Source organism: Tachysurus vachellii, chromosome 14 (assembly GCF_030014155.1).
Source record: "Tachysurus vachellii isolate PV-2020 chromosome 14, HZAU_Pvac_v1, whole genome shotgun sequence".
NCBI lineage: Eukaryota > Metazoa > Chordata > Actinopteri > Siluriformes > Bagridae > Tachysurus > Tachysurus vachellii.
In genome coordinates, this window is record NC_083473.1 from 1,857,873 (window position 1) to 1,876,357 (window position 18,485).

At 40.7% G+C, this 18,485-nt stretch overlaps 2 protein-coding genes across 2 annotated transcripts; both read left to right on the forward strand.

The window, feature by feature from the left end:
* Positions 1-321: 321 nt before the first annotated feature.
* Positions 322-12,903, forward strand: LOC132857322 (uncharacterized). Its single transcript, XM_060887295.1, has 4 exons — positions 322-1,402; positions 11,839-11,922; positions 12,042-12,380; positions 12,731-12,903. The coding sequence occupies exons 1-4, from the start codon at positions 799-801 to the stop codon at positions 12,901-12,903; spliced, it is 1,200 nt and encodes a 399-aa protein (XP_060743278.1). The 5' UTR covers positions 322-798.
* A 556-nt stretch (positions 12,904-13,459) lies between these two features.
* On the forward strand, positions 13,460-18,159 carry LOC132857227 (uncharacterized). The gene is made up of 5 exons (XM_060887241.1): positions 13,460-14,627; positions 15,246-15,329; positions 15,449-15,787; positions 16,452-16,766; positions 17,576-18,159. The coding sequence occupies exons 2-5, from the start codon at positions 15,284-15,286 to the stop codon at positions 17,728-17,730; spliced, it is 855 nt and encodes a 284-aa protein (XP_060743224.1). The 5' UTR covers positions 13,460-14,627; positions 15,246-15,283; the 3' UTR covers positions 17,731-18,159.
* The last annotated feature ends 326 nt before the right edge of the window (positions 18,160-18,485 follow it).

An 18,485-nucleotide genomic window follows, 5' to 3' on the forward strand; every position in this document is an offset into this window, starting at 1 on the left:
TGTTAATGAACATCTGCTAATAACTACATCTTTTAAACTGTTAAAGTTTCTACTACAAACAAACAAAAAATAAAAGTTTCAAAAGAGACTTTAAGAAACTTTTGAATGGTTATTGTAATACACATACCTGCAAACTCACAAGAGGTGAAAAAGGTGACAAGGTTCGAAATATACACCCCCCCCCCCACACCCCCTTGTCACATCCTGTTTCAGGCCCCGCCTCCCTCTCTCTCCCACTCTCGCTCCATCCCTCTCTCTCTCACTCCTCCTTATTTATTTTTTGTTTAATTTTTTTTTATTTAATTTTTGTATTTTTTTCTGTTGTGCACATGTGATAAATAAAGTAAGCAATGATACTGCTTTAATCGTCCATTCTGTATAGTTTGATAAAACAGAACAGAATGAAACATGGTGGCAGCGGTCGTGAATTCAGCCGAAGCGAATATCGAGCCGTGAAGAGTGAAAAGTGCCGCTAGCTTGTTGTAGTTAGCCTAGCACGCGAGCTCGAGCTAGTGATAACACAGTTACAGACCTCGTTACGGAGTCGACGTCACGATGGATGATCTCAAGCCGCCTCCAATACTTTGTTTGGATTCAACCAACTTAGCGAAAAGTTGGAAGGAGGAGTTTACGTTGTATACGGACCTCACTATGCCCGATGCAGAAGAGACAACTAAAGTTAAGTTGTTTAATTACCTCCTCGGAGAGAGGCAACGCTGACAATCGGTGATACATCTGCGCGGAGGACAGTGAGTACAACGATGACACAGTTTGATAAACATTGCAATCCGCAACTGAATGAGACCGTTGAGCGATATAAGTTTTTTGTTAGAGACCAAGGACAAGACGAAAATATTGACAGATGTCACAGATTTGAGAGTATTGGCCAGCACATGCAATTTTGGTGACATTAAGGACTCACTAATAAGAGACCGTATTGTGTGTGGTACACAGAGCCCTGTGATGAGGGAAAGACTGTTAAGGGAAGAAAACTTAACGCTGGATAAGTGCATGCAAATATGCAGAGCTACTGAACTGTCTAAAGAGAACAGCAAAACCATACAAGGTAAAATGGTGGAAGAAATACATGCAATGAAGAAGAATCCAAGGAGAGACAAAAAGGAGGAGATTAACTGTAACTTTTGTGGCAACATACATGAGAAAAATAAACACAGATGTCCAGCCTATGGAAAGAAGTGTAAGAAATGTGGAAAGGAGAACCACTTTGCTGCAAAATGCAAGTCCAGGTTTGAGAAAAACAAGAAAGGCAGACCGGTACACACAATTTCAGAATCAAGTGAGTCGTGTGAGGACATCATGACAATAACAGATGTCAGTGAAAGCCAAGAGACAATAAATCAAGTGAAAGAAGCACACAGCAAAAGTCAACCTCTCTTTGCAGGTATGTTGTTGGACAAAAAGCTAGTTGACTTTCAGATAGACTGTGGTGCTACTTGTAATGTTATCCCAATGCAACTGTTGAACCCAAATATACAATTGGATAACACAGAGAAAATACTTGTCATGTACAACAAAAGCCGATTACGACCACTTGGAAAATGTAAAGTCAAACTCCGAAATCCGAGAAATGATAAACAATATAGACTTGAGTTTCAAGTGGTGGACCAGGAGGACAGGATCCCGCTACTGGGAAGAAAAGCTAGCGAAGCCATGAAGTTGATCAAAGTACAGTATGAGAACATACTGGCGATTGACAGTATAGTGAAAACACAATATACAGACAAAACAACTGACAACAGTGAGCAGCTGACAAATATGGAGAAAATAAAAACAGAGTTTGGAGATGTTTTCACAGGCGTTGGCTGCCTAGAAGGCGAGTACTACATTGAAATAGACAAAAGTGTACCACCAGTAAAACTGCCTAAATGCAGAGTGCCTGTTGCAATGATGACCCCACTCAAAGAGGAACTAAAGAATCTTGAAAGCCAAGAAATCATAGCACCTGTGGAGCGCAGCACTGACTGGATAAGCAGTATGGTGTCAGTGACAAAACCAAATGGAAAGCCAAGGATCTGTATAGACCCCAAACCACTGAATAGAGCACTAAAAAGGAGCCATTTTCCTCTACCAACCATTGATGATATCCTGCCAGGACTCTCAAAATCCAAGGTATTCACTGTTTGTGATGTAAAGCATGGATTTTGGCATGTCAAACTGGATGAAGAGTCCAGTTACCTCGCCACGTTCGCAACCCCATTTGGACGGTATCGTTGGCTCAGGATGTCAATGGGCATAAGCCCAGCTCCGGAAGTTTTCCAAAGGAAACTCATGCAAGCATTAGAGGGCTTACCAGGTTTGTATATTATTGCGGATGATATACTGATCACGGGGGAGGGTGACACACAAGAGGAAGCAGACAGAGATCATGAGGAAAAACTTGAGATGTTTTCTAATGAGGTGCAGACAAAGAGACATTAAGCTCAATGCAGACAAGTTTAAACTGAGGAGAGAGTCTGTACCCTACATTGGACACTTGCTGACAGCAGAAGGCCTCCGCATTGACCCTGAGAAAGTGCGGGCAGTGCGGGAGTTGCCGAGGCCTACAGATGTTAAGGGGGTACAGAGACTTGTAGGTATGCTGAACTACCTTTCAAAGTTTTGTGATCATCTTTCTGATGACTGTGAAGTTTTGAGACAACTTACACACAAGGAGAACATGTGGGAATGGACTGAGGTGCACGAGACAGCTTTTAAAAGTTTGAAAGACAAAATAAATAATGCACCACTGCTCAAGTACTATGAACAAAATGAGGAGTTAACCCTACAATGTAATGCCTCAGAGACAGGACTAGGAGCAGCCCTGACACAGAAAGGTAAACCTGTGGCATTTGCGAGCAGAGCGCTGACACCCACAGAAAGGGGTTATGCACAGATCGACATTAATGTGATCTATGTGCCTGGGCGAGACATGATACTAGCTGACAAGCAGAGCTTACTTACCTGACAGCAATCAGGGAGACACAGAGGCAGATCTAGAGACTGTCAACATGATTACCTACTTATCAATCTCTGCAGAAAGACTATCAGCTATTCGTGAGGCTACAAGGGAAGACACAAAGTTGCAGGAAGTGATTAAGCTGATTCTTACAGGATGGCCTCAGAACAAAAAAGACATTGAGCAAAACATTCAACACTATTTTGCTTTTCAGGATGAGCTGAGCTTTCAGAATGGCATAGTGTTTAGGGGAGAAAGAGCGGTTATTCCTGACACACTAAGAGCTGACCTGACCAGCCGCATACACTCTACACATCTGGGAGTGGAAGGTTGCCTCAGACGAGCGCGCGATTGTGTGTACTGGCAAGGGATGACTGAGCAAATAAAGACCTTTATTTCCAAATGTGACATCTGCAGGTCAGTTGACCCCAAGCAACAAAAAGAGACATTACATCCCCATGACATTGTTTATAGACCTTGGGCTAAGGTAGGAACTGATTTGTTTTCTTGGCACAATAAAGACTACCTAGTAACCGTGGATTATTATTCAAATTTCTGGGAGGTTGATTATTTACCGGACACCAAAAATACCACAGTGATTCACAAATTGAAAGCATACTTTGCTCGTCAGGGGATTCCAGATGTGCTCATCTCGGATAACGGACCGCAGTACTCTTCACACGACTTTAAAATGTTCAGAAAAAAGTGGGAATTTGTGCACAGAACATCGTCAGCCGGGTACCCACGAAGCAATGGGAAGGCGGAGTCAGCTGTTAAAACAGCAAAACGTCTTATGCAGAAAGCTGCAGCTGCTGGACAGGATCCATACTTAGCCCTGCTGGACCATCGCAACACACTGAGCCAAGGTCTCACCACCAGTCCAGCACAGAGACTTCTCAGCAGGAGGACCCGGACCCTTCTTCCTACTAAAGATACACTGTTGGAGCCTAAAGTGTCAAACAACAAACAGGGACTGATTAACAACAGACAAAGACAGGAGAAATACTGCAACCGCACAGCAAAAGACTTGGACTGTTTCAACAGCTAGAGTGATTAGACCAGTGAGTCTCAGATCTTAGGAGGTTGAATTGGAGTGATCAAAGCACTGTTACTACGAGGTCGGGTCGTCAGGTTAAAAGGCCTACCTATTTGAGGGATTATACTATGTGAGATTATTAATTGACATGTTTCGTCATTTTCTAAGTATGGTTGTGAGTTGCGGTTGCACTGTAAAAGAGAGGGGAAAAGGGTGAATGAAGAATTGATTGCACAGTTAATTTGCAAGGAATATATTGTCAAGAATAAGTTTACAAAATATGCACTTGAAGTTAATGTTCTAAGAGGACATTTCATAAGTTTATTTTTTGTGTTCAGGCAAGATAATTACAGGCATTTTCTGAAGCATTAATGTTTACATCTGAAGGTACAAAGAAAATGTTAATTTTGTTTACAAAGAAAATGTATAACTTGTGAAAGAAAAAAAAGAACAAGAACAAGTGACAAGTAACAAGTAGTGTAACAAGTGGATTGTTAGTTTTCCAGTCATGTTAGTTTTCCAGTCATTCCAAAAATGAATTTTCAGATGGTGCCCTTATAGCAACATGAGCGCAGTGACTCCAACATGACCCTCACAAACACAGTGGCACGCTGCCCTGGTTCAACACATGATTCCTTTATCTTGACACATAGCAGTGTAGGGAACAGACTAAATGCAGGCGCAGTACGTGATGAGTGGCTTCGTGGTGAGTTTAACAATATTAAAAAGTAGAAACTGTAACAATTTTATTTTTAATATAATTATAACCTGTAGGCGACAGTGGCTAGATAACCCCCCCCCCCCGAGACGCTGACTCCTCACCTCATTTTTAACTCATTATAACGAGGTCCACTCTCGTGCCCGCGCAGTGATTTGCATTGACTATTTATGGTTAAAAATGGGCGTGTACAGGGCGGGATTTGAGGCTGGTTCACGTACTCACATCTGTGGGTGATCTGTGATTTATAAAGGGAACATTGTTTACAGGAGTGCGTACGCAGGGTTTTATAAATCGGAATGTTTTTTTGGCGTACGTAAACTTTTAGTAGGGATCCTACGCACAGTTTTATAAATGAGACCCCAGACGATGACCCTCCGTTCCTTATTTAGACGAACCCGATGTTAAACGCTCGGTTAAAAAAAAATAAAAAAACTTTTTTGGGTCAAAAAAATGAACCGATTTTCATTGAAGCTTTGTATCAACGCTTGATTCGTTCTGGTGTGTGTGAAAGCTTCGTTTCACACACACCCACGTGGCTGCTTCTTTATCTGATTCAAAGCTTTAAAATCGCGCACGAAACGCGGCGGCGCGCCCTCGTGTGTTATATTCGAGTATTACATGGAATCTATTACTGTATAACGAGTTTAGGAGAGTTTATTGTGAGATACTAAAAGATCTGAAATGTGGGAACACTTTCATTTGATTTCGCCCAATAATGTGGATATATATATGGTTTTGTTGTGAGGCCTATATTTATAACTTCACTCATCACTGGGCAATTATACGATTCAGTGTAACATTTCATGTTGTATATTTTGTCATTTTATATATATATATATATATATATATATATATATATATATATATATATATATATATATATATTATTATTAGATAGTAGTAATAAGTTGAAAAGTGAAAAGGAATGCAAGAAAAGCCTTTTGTGCACCGCTTAATAACATGATCTTTATTTAAATGGTTGACACTTTATACTTTTGAGACAAAGTCTATCCTTAATCTGTTTTAGGTCCAGTGTTTGATTTGCTCCCAGCAGCTGGTCTATAATAATAATAATAATAATAATAATAATAACAATAATACATCATCCAGGTTGAGGCATTTGACAGAGCCAGATCATCTGTCCAAGACAACAGCCAAGGTTAAAGCCTACTTTTAATTTTATTCACTTGTTTCAGTTTTAATTATTAGAATAATTAAGTGGTTTAAAAGTTCTGCTATTTTATTATTGTCAAAATAGGAACAAAGTCTCTCTCTCTCTCTCTCTCTCTCTCTCTCTCTCTTTCATTTTAAGTGTGCTTTATTGGCATGACAAAAACTACATTTGCTAGCTGTGCTGCATACAAATAGTACAAAAAGTTACATTTAAACAAAGTACATTGTGTATAATTAAAAGTAAAATAGTAAATTATAGAAATACAATAAGAACGTACATTATTGTATTTAATATTGATTAATTTATTTATTAATCTATCCTTAATTAGTCAATCCATTAATTTTTGCTTCTAAAATTAAAACGTTGTTTGGTTGTAGAACATTCTGTGATAGCACTTTCACCAGCAGAGGTCCTCATCGAGCTCTGATTTGAAAAGCTTCGAGTAATGAACCGTTTTCTGATACAATTGGGTTGAAAGCTTCACTGCTTCAAGAAAGCTTCACTTCGCCATCACTACAAAACAGAGAGAAAAAAATATACGTTTTCAAACACAGTAGTGTGGACATGAATGAGTATAATGAAACATGTTGCTTTTGCTTACAACACGTCACCTCACTCCAGCACTCATTTTACACCATACTTTTTGACCATGGCTGGGAGGCAAGGGATACCATACTGATTTTGTTCATTCATTGTGTAAAAACATTGTAACAATCTGTCTCAATAAATCATTAGACCCCTAGATACAATAAAGTTCAGGCGCTCAAATACTGTTTTACTAAATAGGACAAATCTGGTTATGAGGATTAAAAAAAGACACGGCTGAATTACACACAACAGGATTCATGTGCATATATTAGAAGAGTAAATACAAGATTTTCATCACTTAGCTGACTGTCTTTTGTTAGTCCTTAGTTAGTTCCCCACTCAGTCCTTATAGAAATGTGAGTAATCCAGAAAAAGAGATAAATCCCAAGGTTGTCTTTAAAAAATCCAATTGTCTCTTGAAACTCCGCAGCAATTAAATCCACCCTTATTTCAACAAAGAGACATAAATGTTCTGGAAAAAGGGATTCCAAAACTCAGGAAATCCTCCAGAGATACGTTTGTAGGGAAGAACAGCATCCACCCCATTCTAACCATTTCCTACTTTATTTTTTAAATATTTTCTTTCTCCCAAGTGTAATCATTCAAAATTAAAGTTCCTTCCCCTACAATAGGGTTTCAACCTAGAAATCCCCAAAATTAACATAAATTAAGGATTTTTTTATAAAAGGCATACAAACTCAAACACCACCAGCTCAAAGCAAACAATGAACTTAAATTAAGGCCTGAAACAACAAATAAAATCTCATATATACATATATATATATATATATATATATATATATATATATATATATATATATATATATATAGCAAGGTTACAACATAAACTGGACTCTGCCTCTAACAGTGCACGCATGCATAGCGAGGCTGCTCATGAGCACCAGAAAATGTATCATGATGATGGAGTGTGTCACCTGCCTTATACTGTGGGTGCTATGGTGTGGCTCAACATCCCTGTAGAGAGTCGCACGAATCTGGCGCCCCAGTAGAAGAGACCTTATAAATTTGTCATGGGTTCATTGAATTGAATTGAATTGAATTGAATGCCTTTATTGTCATTGTATTTTCCTGCATACAACAAAATTAGGAGCGCTACTCCTGATTGGTGTAAGAAAAACAGACATATAACCACAGACAATAAATTTGACTATAAGACTGTACAGTACACTTTTACACATAAATACACCAAGTGATATTTACATTAAGCAGTATGAATAAAGTCGTGGGGAAGTTGTGGCCTAATGGTTAGAGAGTTTGACTCCTAACCTTAAGGTTGTAGGTTCGAGCCGGCAATACCACAACTGAGGTTCTCTTGAGCAAGGCACCGAACCCCCCAACTGCTCCCAGGCGCCGCAGCATAAATGGCTGCTCACTGCTCCGGGTGTGTGTTCACGGTGTGTGTGTGTGTTCACTGCTGTGTGTGTGTTCACTGCTGTGTGTGCACTTTGGATGGGTTAAATGCAGAGAACAAATTCTGAGTATGGGTCACAATACTTAGCTGTACGTCACGTCACTAAAGTGACCATTAAGTAAAGTGACCGAAGTAAAGTGACCATATATAATATTGCACATTGGCCTTTCCATTGATATGCAGAGTATGTTTATACAAAGGTGTAATTTAAATTAAATGGATACTTGTATAGATTTAGTGCAGATATAATTTAAATTAATAAATAAATAAGTGTGCAAAACAGCGGTATTGCAGGTTGACATGCAGCATATTATACAATATTGTATGTCTTGTATATTGCATGTTGAACAGCAGCAGCATAGACATAAGAGATTTAAGTGAAATAAGTGACTATAGATAGGTTGGAATGGTATTTGAGATTAGTGCATTGAGTTTAAAGTCCTGATAGCAACTGGAAAGAAAAGAAACTGTTCTGTAAGCGGGCGGTTTGTGCTCCTAATGATCTGTACCACCTGCCCGAGGGCAGACGATTAAACAGGTGGTGTCCTGGGTGGGATGTGTTCTTTATGATGTTTTTGGCCCTAGAGAGATAATGGGATTGAGCGATGCTTTCCAGGGAAGGTAGTGGACAGCCAGTGATTTTTTGGGCTGTGTTGACTATTTTTTGAAGGGCTTTCTTGTCTGCTGCAGTGCAGCAGGAGTACCACACCGAAATGCAGTACACCAACACACTCTCTATGGTAGAGCGGTAAAAGGACACCAGCAGCTTACTCTCTAGGTTGTTCTTCCTAAGCACTCTAAGGAAGTGCAGCCGTTGTTGTGCCGTTTTGATGGTTGCTGAGGTGTTAGTAGACCAAGATATGTTGTTGGATATGTGTACTTCTAGGAATTTGAAGGTGTTTACCCTTTTGAAACATTCCCCATTGATGTAGAGTGGGACTGGTTCAGTGTGACACCTCCTGAAGTCCAATATAAGCTCTTTTGTCTTAGAGGTGTTCAGGGACAAGTTATTTACAGAGCACCACTCCTCTAATGATCGGACTTCATCTCTGTAGGCGGATTCGTCATTTCCTGTGATGAATCCAATCACTGTGGTATCATCTGCAAATTTGATGATGGAGTCGGTGGGATGAGTCGGAGTACAGTCATATGTATACAGGGAGTAGAGTAGAGGGCTCAATAAACAGCCATGTGGAGAGCCGGTGCTGAGCGTGATGGTAGGGGAGAGGTGGGAGCCGAGCTTAACAGTTTGAGGGCAATTTGTGAGGAAGTCCTTTATCCATATGCAGATGGAGGGGGAAAGGCCCAGTGCAGATTTAATTTAATTTATTGATTAGAATATCTGGGATGATTGTGTTAAACACTGAACTGTAATCTATGAAGAGCATTCTTGCATAGGTTTCCTGCCGTTCGAGGTGGTTGAGTGCAGTGTGAAGGGCTATGGAGATGACATCATCTGTGGACCCATTTGCTCTGTAAGCAAACTGGTGTGGTTCAAGTGTGGGAGGAAGGCTTGTTTTGGTGTACTGGGAGACCAATCTCTCAAAGCACTTCATGATTACTGGTGTTAGTGCAATTGGTCTGTAATCGTTTAAGCTGCTGATGACTGCTTTTTTAGGAACAGGAATGATAGTGGCTGATTTTAAGCAGGGTGGTACAGTATAATTGCTAATTCCAGCAAGCTGGTTTCCACAGGCTTTGAGTTCTTTGCCAGTTATTCCATCCAGACCAGCGGCCTTCCTTGTGCTTACAGTTTTAAGTACCCTTCTCACCTCGTGTTCCTGTAGGGTGAGATGGTAGGTGCCAGAGGTTGGTGAATGTGCTGAATTTGTTGTGGGTTGCTTAACCTCAAAGCGGGCAAAGAAATGGTTCCTCGGCCAGTGAGGCATCAGCGGTAATAGTGCTGTGGTTATTGTTTTTGTAATTGGTAATGCTCTGAATGCCCTGCCACACTGTTCTTGGATTTTTGTCTGTGAGGTGGTCCTCAATTTTCTTTTCATAGTCTTCTTTGGCGAGTTTGATGCCTCTCTTTAAGTTGGATCTAGCAGTGCTGTACAAGGCTTTGTGACCAGACCTTAAAGCAGAGTCGCGTTCTTTAAGTAATGACGGCACTTCACATGTCATCCAGGGTTTTTGGTTGGGAAACACCAGAATCTTGTTATTGACCGTGACAATTTATGTGCAGTTTTTAATGTAGAACAAAACAGATTCTGTGTATTGTTCCAGGTCCTGATGTTCAAAAACCTCCCAGTCTGTTTGTTCAATGCAGCTGAGAGAGAGAGATGCCTCAGGCCAAGTTTTGATGATCTTTGTGACCGGTTTTGTTCTCCTCCTCAGTGATGTGTATGCTAGGAGAAGAAGCAGTGAACAGTGATCTGACTGTCCCATGTGGGGGAGGGGTGTGAGGCCCTGAAGGCATTCTTAATGTTGGAATACACATGATCCAGTGTATTTTTCCCTCTGGTCGGACATTTAACATGCTGTGTGTGTGTCTGTCTGTCTTTCTCTGTGTGCGTGTGTGTGTGTGATGTATAAGTACCTGCAGTTGTCCAAGCAGGGTGTTGGTTCTCTCATTAGGGAACGTCTGATTTATGCTCACTATGGCAGAAGAGAACTCAGCATAGTGCCGGGTAATCTACACACACACACACACACACCCACGCACACACACACGCGCACACACTTCACCTGAATCGTGTCTGCTTACCACACACCCAAATGAAATAGTGTAGTGACTTTGCTATTACTGTGTGTGATTGTGTGTGTGAGTGTGTGTCAGTGTGTGAGTGTGTGTCTGTGTGTGTCAGTGTGTCTGTCTGTGTGTGTGTGTGTGTGTGTGAGCGTGTGTCAGTGTGTGTGTCAGTGTGTGAGCGTGTGTAAGCGTGTGTCTGTGTGTGTCTGTGTGCGTGTGTGTGCGTGTGTGTGTGAGAAAGAGAGAAATACCAGTAAAGATGCCACTGCGTCATTCACCTGATCACTTGCAGAAAAAGTGGCCAAAGTTTGTTCCTGGCATCTTTGGTGCCTTGGGTTAAGTCTTCAAAAATTCAGACCTTCCTTTCTTTGAGAATGGCAGATGTTCTGGCATCCCTCCAGATTTTTATCTCGGAAGTTGCGTGACAGAAACTGAACGATGATGCGACGGCTCACGTGCTCTTCCTCAGAGCGAGGGCTCAGTCTATGGGCCACATCAAGTGTGTAAACAAGCTGGTCTACAATCTCCAGAGACACTTTGCCGAATAGGTCGATTAGGATTTTCCGAACATCTTCTCCTCTCTAAATACCGGCCACTCGCAGATTCCACCTACTTTGGTAAGCGTCTAATTCCTCGCTTTTGTCACGTAGCACACAGTTTTCTTTCTCGAGTGTTTCCACCCTTTTTTGCTCGATACCTCTTCATTTTGATTGCTCATAAACTCCAGCGCTTCAGTCACGCTGTTTAGCGAACTTGTATTGTCTCTAACCGTTGCCTCCAGAGTTTGTATACGAATCAGAGTTTCTGTTGGCATGTTTTCAACTCTCTGCAAAACCTCCAACAGATGCAGATTCCATCTTGGCCCCACTCTGGATTAAATAAGATGTATTAGTGAATAAAGTGTGTAATAGAGCTGTGTGTTGATCTTTTAGTAATTTTTTTAGTAAAACTTTTTAGTTTTAGTAAAAAAAAATTTAGTCTCTCTCTCTCTCTCTCTCTCTCTCTCTCTCTCTCTCTCACACACACACACACACTCACACCAACTCCAGTGTCATGTTTCTCTCTATATCCCCCCCCCCCCTCTAATTCACACTGAATCACAAGAAATGTTCTTCTGTCTCTGAGGTAAATCTGAGTTTTTAATTTTCTCCCTCAGCAGTTTTATTAAGATCTGTGTGTGACATCAGTCAGCTGTTCTGTCACTTTTATTTATAACGTGTCTCTGTTTGTTTGTTTCAGAAAATCTGCCAACACTCCACAAGAGTCTTCCAGACATCATGTCCCTCCTTTATATTTCCATCTTATGGGTCTGTGCCTGTGTGGGTGAGTGACCAGGTTCTACAACACCAACAAGACAGAAGTGTCCTTCTATTGAATCAAATATCACAACAATGTTTTGTCAAATGTTACAAATCCTGTAGATTGTAATGTTTCTCCCACAGACAGTGCAGAATCTCTGGTTACTGTATCAGCTCCAGTGGGTTCCACAGTCATCCTGCCGTGTAAACTGCCTGAAGACTTCAAACTAACATCATTTATTAGGTGGCAGCTCAATAAAGAAGTTGTGTTTGAGAGAAACAGTGATGTTACAGATTCAGGTTCAGGATATGAAGGACGTGTGGATGTTCCTGTGGACGAGCTGCTTAAAGGAAACTGTTCCCTGGTGTTGAAGAACGTCAGATTTACTGATGACAAAATCTACAAAATCTTTACAATGGTACATGTGGACACTAACACTAAGGAAGCAAAAGAAATTAACAGCGTTAGACTCTCAGTCGATGGTGAGTAAAGTGTTCAGTGTAAAATATTGACTAATTATAGAAGTCACAGTGTCTCAGATAACAGACCTGGAAATAAGGAACAATAAGTACAGTCATACAGTATGTATACAGGGAGTAGGTTAGAGGGCTCAATACACAGCTTTGTGGAGAGCCGGTGCTGAGCGTGATGGTAGGGGAGAGGTGGGAGCCGAGCTTAACAGTTTGTGGTCGATTTGTGAGGAAGTCCTTTATCCATATGCAGATGGAGGGGGAAAGGCCCAGTGCAGATTTAATTTAATTTATTGATTAGAATATCTGGGATGATTGTGTTAAACACTGAACTGTAATCTATGAAGAGCATTCTTGCATAGGTTTCCTGCCGTTCGAGGTGGTTGAGTGCAGTGTGAAGGGCTATGGAGATGACATCATCTGTGGACCCATTTGCTCTGTAAGCAAACTGGTGTGGTTCAAGTGTGGGAGGAAGGCTTGTTTTGGTGTACTGGGAGACCAATCTCTCAAAGCACTTCATGATTACTGGTGTTAGTGCAATTGGTCTGTAATCGTTTAAGCTGCTGATGACTGCTTTTTTAGGAACAGGAATGATAGTGGCTGATTTTAAGCAGGGTGGTACAGTATAATTGCTAATTCCAGCAAGCTGGTTTCCACAGGCTTTGAGTTCTTTGCCAGTTATTCCATCCAGACCAGCGGCCTTCCTTGTGCTTACAGTTTTAAGTACCCTTCTCACCTCGTGTTCCTGTAGGGTGAGATGGTAGGTGCCAGAGGTTGGTGAATGTGCTGAATTTGTTGTGGGTTGCTTAACCTCAAAGCGGGCAAAGAAATGGTTCCTCGGCCAGTGAGGCATCAGCGGTAATAGTGCTGTGGTTATTGTTTTTGTAATTGGTAATGCTCTGAATGCCCTGCCACACTGTTCTTGGATTTTTGTCTGTGAGGTGGTCCTCAATTTTCTTTTCATAGTCTTCTTTGGCGAGTTTGATGCCTCTCTTTAAGTTGGATCTAGCAGTGCTGTACAAGGCTTTGTGACCAGACCTTAAAGCAGAGTCGCGTTCTTTAAGTAATGACGGCACTTCACATGTCATCCAGGGTTTTTGGTTGGGAAACACCAGAATCTTGTTATTGACCGTGACAATTTATGTGCAGTTTTTAATGTAGAACAAAACAGATTCTGTGTATTGTTCCAGGTCCTGATGTTCAAAAACCTCCCAGTCTGTTTGTTCAATGCAGCTGAGAGAGAGAGATGCCTCAGGCCAAGTTTTGATGATCTTTGTGACCGGTTTTGTTCTCCTCCTCAGTGATGTGTATGCTAGGAGAAGAAGCAGTGAACAGTGATCTGACTGTCCCATGTGGGGGAGGGGTGTGAGGCCCTGAAGGCATTCTTAATGTTGGAATACACATGATCCAGTGTATTTTTCCCTCTGGTCGGACATTTAACATGCTGTGTGTGTGTCTGTCTGTCTTTCTCTGTGTGCGTGTGTGTGTGTGATGTATAAGTACCTGCAGTTGTCCAAGCAGGGTGTTGGTTCTCTCATTAGGGAACGTCTGATTTATGCTCACTATGGCAGAAGAGAACTCAGCATAGTGCCGGGTAATCTACACACACACACACACACACCCACGCACACACACACGCGCACACACTTCACCTGAATCGTGTCTGCTTACCACACACCCAAATGAAATAGTGTAGTGACTTTGCTATTACTGTGTGTGATTGTGTGTGTGAGTGTGTGTCAGTGTGTGAGTGTGTGTCTGTGTGTGTCAGTGTGTCTGTGTGTGTGTGTGTGTGTGTGTGTGTGTGTCAGTGTGTGTGTCAGTGTGTGAGCGTGTGTAAGCGTGTGTCTGTGTGCGTGTGTGTGCGTGTGTGTGTGAGAAAGAGAGAAATACCAGTAAAGATGCCACTGCGTCATTCACCTGATCACTTGCAGAAAAAGTGGCCAAAGTTTGTTCCTGGCATCTTTGGTGCCTTGGGTTAAGTCTTCAAAAATTCAGACCTTCCTTTCTTTGAGAATGGCAGATGTTCTGGCATCCCTCCAGATTTTTATCTCGGAAGTTGCGTGACAGAAACTGAACGATGATGCGACGGCTCACGTGCTCTTCCTCAGAGCGAGGGCTCAGTCTATGGGCCACATCAAGTGTGTAAACAAGCTGGTCTACAATCTCCAGAGACACTTTGCCGAATAGGTCGATTAGGATTTTCCGAACATCTTCTCCTCTCTAAATACCGGCCACTCGCAGATTCCACCTACTTTGGTAAGCGTCTAATTCCTCGCTTTTGTCACGTAGCACACAGTTTTCTTTCTCGAGTGTTTCCACCCTTTTTTGCTCGATACCTCTTCATTTTGATTGCTCATAAACTCCAGCGCTTCAGTCACGCTGTTTAGCGAACTTGTATTGTCTCTAACCGTTGCCTCCAGAGTTTGTATACGAATCAGAGTTTCTGTTGGCATGTTTTCAACTCTCTGCAAAACCTCCAACAGATGCAGATTCCATCTTGGCCCCACTCTGGATTAAATAAGATGTATTAGTGAATAAAGTGTGTAATAGAGCTGTGTGTTGATCTTTTAGTAATTTTTTTAGTAAAACTTTTTAGTTTTAGTAAAAAAAATTTAGTCTCTCTCTCTCTCTCTCTCTCTCTCTCTCTCTCACACACACACACACACACACTCACACCAACTCCAGTGTCATGTTTCTCTCTATATCCCCCCCCCCCTCTAATTCACACTGAATCACAGGAAATGTTCTTCTGTCTCTGAGATAAATCTGAGTTTTTAATTTTCTCCCTCAGCAGTTTTATTAAGATCTGTGTGTGACATCAGTCAGCTGTTCTGTCACTTTTATTTATAACGTGTCTCTGTTTGTTTGTTTCAGAAAATCTGCCAACACTCCACAAGAGTCTTCCAGACATCATGTCCCTCCTTTATATTTCCATCTTATGGGTCTGTGCCTGTGTGGGTGAGTGACCAGGTTCTACAACACCAACAAGACAGAAGTGTCCTTCTATTGAATCAAATATCACAACAATGTTTTGTCAAATGTTACAAATCCTGTAGATTGTAATGTTTCTCCCACAGACAGTGCAGAATCTCTGGTTACTGTATCAGCTCCAGTGGGTTCCACAGTCATCCTGCCGTGTAAACTGACTGAAGACTTCAAACTAACATCATTTATTAGGTGGCAGCTCAATAAAGACACTGTGTTTGAGAGAAACAGTGATGTTACAGATTCAGGTTCAGGATATGAAGGACGTGTGGATGTTCCTGTGGACGAGCTGCTTAAAGGAAACTGTTCCCTGGTGTTGAAGAACGTCAGATTTACTGATGACAAAATCTACAAAATCTTTACAATGGTACATGTGGACACTAACACTAAGGAAGCAAAAGAAATTAACAGCGTTAGACTCTCAGTCGATGGTGAGTAAAGTGTTCAGTGTAAAATATTGACTAATTATAGAAGTCACAGTGTCTCAGATAACAGACCTGGAAATAAGGAACAATAACAACATCTATTATAGAGAGGAATCAATACTTTATTTAGTGTTAACAGATGATGTGTTAGAAAAATACACAAATACAGACATAAATAAGACACAGACAATATTTTATTTGATATCTCACGATATCAGTGATATATCAGGCTCCTGATAAGTTACAAGGTTAAATTACTTTAGTTAGGGTTAAACTAGTGTTAAGGAGTTATGTTATTTAGGGAAAACACTACCAACTCGTACCAAGGATACATTTGTGCTGTGTGACTGTCACTACTATTACACTATAATGCTGATGCTGCCACTTTATGACAATAGCTTTACACTTCAGATTATTTAGTCTGTCATCAATGACGGCTCATTGGATGGAAAATTCCCTTTATTTTGTTTGCAGTAATAAATGCTGCTGCCTGCCATCTGCAATCGCCAATAAAATGTTGTTCCATATTTTTTTCTATACTGTCATAAATATCATTATTGCAAATATTCTTGAAATATTGTGATATAATTTGGAGGCTATATCACGCACCCCTTATATAAAGTTCCTAACATCAGATCATTTCCTAAAAGGTTTTTCTGTGTCTCTGAAGGTCTTCAGATATCAGCTCCAGTGGGTTCCACAGTTGCCCTGCCGTGTAATTGGAGTCATCTGTCCATCAAAACACCTGACGTTAAGTGGTTTATTGATTCTGAGACTGTGTTTGAGCGAAAGGGTAAAGATCCATATCAGGGTGAAGGATATGAGGGTCGTGTGGACGTTCCTGAGGACGAGCTGCTTAAAGGAAACTGTTCCCTGGTGATGAAGAACATCAGTGTTAATGATACAAGAATCTACAGCAGCTCCATGTTAATTACAGACACACAGGAATCTGTCTTGGTCCAGAAGGTTAAACTGTCAGTTGTTGGTAAGTGGATTAATCTCAGACGATACTGAGTACGACACATATCAGTACACAAAGTTTAAAATGTCTGGAAAGTTACTGAGTGACTTGAGCAGCATGTTTCCTGTAGATGTCAGTGTTTTTCAGTCCTGGTTGAGAGAGAACTACACAGTTTAATGTTCCCACAGATCATTCTAAAGCTTTTCATGGCTGTGTTAGACTGAGTGAGGAGAACACACACCTCCTGTCCTGTATTTCACTACTGTTTCAGCACACACTCAGTCACTTCCTCTCAATAATCAACACTCAATCCTCATCTAAGAGCCTTGTGATGTGATAAAGTACTGAAATGGTTCTTAACCAATAACTCTGATCTGACATTGATAAAATATCTTCACTTTCCATTTCCAGTTGATTAAAACATTATAAATGTAGAATAAATGAAAGTGATCCAGTGTTTGTGATCCTTTCACTCTGAACAGGGTTTCATGGAAAAAGCAGTACATTAGGATGGAAAAAGGAACCTGGTTAGATTTTAATGACATGACAAGGGGGTGTGTCTAAAGTACAGGGCTTTTCTTAATCTGGTGTGAGCTCCAGTTCTAAACATCTCTTATTGTTCCTGGATAAACTTTAATAAAACACTTCATATTATTATAGCAGCACAACACTGATTATTATTTAAGGATCAGTGATGACATCATCTGCATGTATGGCTGAAAAACACTGAACAATATCAGTAAATGTAGTCTGATGTTTGATAGATTTTCTTTGAGGACACGTTTTCCTCAGCGCTGTACTGATATCTCTGTGTGGTTTAATGTGTGTTTTAGAGGACAGTGTTAATGAGAGAGGATCTTCATCAGAGGATTCAGACTCACACCAGACTGGAGGGAACAACTGGATTATTTTATATGTTGTGATCGTAATCTTCATCATCATCATCATCATCTGTGTGTCTGTGTACTACAGCAGGGTGAAAGGATAAAACTGGTTAAAATTGTAGGTTTAATGTCTGAAAGAATTAACAATGAACAACTTCTCAGGGATTTTAATGAGATCTGGCATCACAGAAAGAGAGAAGATCCTACAGGATGAGGAAAAGAAAGTAATGCAGTGTGGACGATGTTCAATTGTCTTCTTATTTAAAGCCAGTCAGAATTTCATGATATTTATCATCTGTTTCAACATGAAGATCCTCAGCCCATAATTACACCTGACACTAAAATGTGTTTATTCCTCAAACTGTGCCTTTAAAGCTGGAAACACACAATTACATATGATGTGTTTTATGCTGTATGTAGAAGTGATGACTCTGAAATGTTCAGTCCTTTAAATCTGATAACTCTGTTTAGAGAGAAAGGAGAGTTACAGCTACTAACTTTAATGTTAATGAACTTTAAACATGGGAACAGTTCACCTGTGTGTGTGTGTGTGTGTGTGTGTGTGTGTGTGTGAGAGAGAGAGAGAGAGAGTGAGCAAACAGGTAAGAATATGTGTGTGTGTTAAACGCTAATGATACCTAATTTGTGTATAAAGCACATGGTCTTAAAGGGAAAGGCCTACAGGGATCCGTATTAAAGACATGTGCCCTCTAGTGGTGAATCATAAAACTGCGATTAAAGGAATAAACTTTGTGCTACATGGTCACTCAGGCCCTAAACCAGGACAGCACATAGAATGTGTCTAGTTACTTATCTGTCTGAAATGTTTCTATCTGTAGTGTCTTTTCTTATTTGGCTT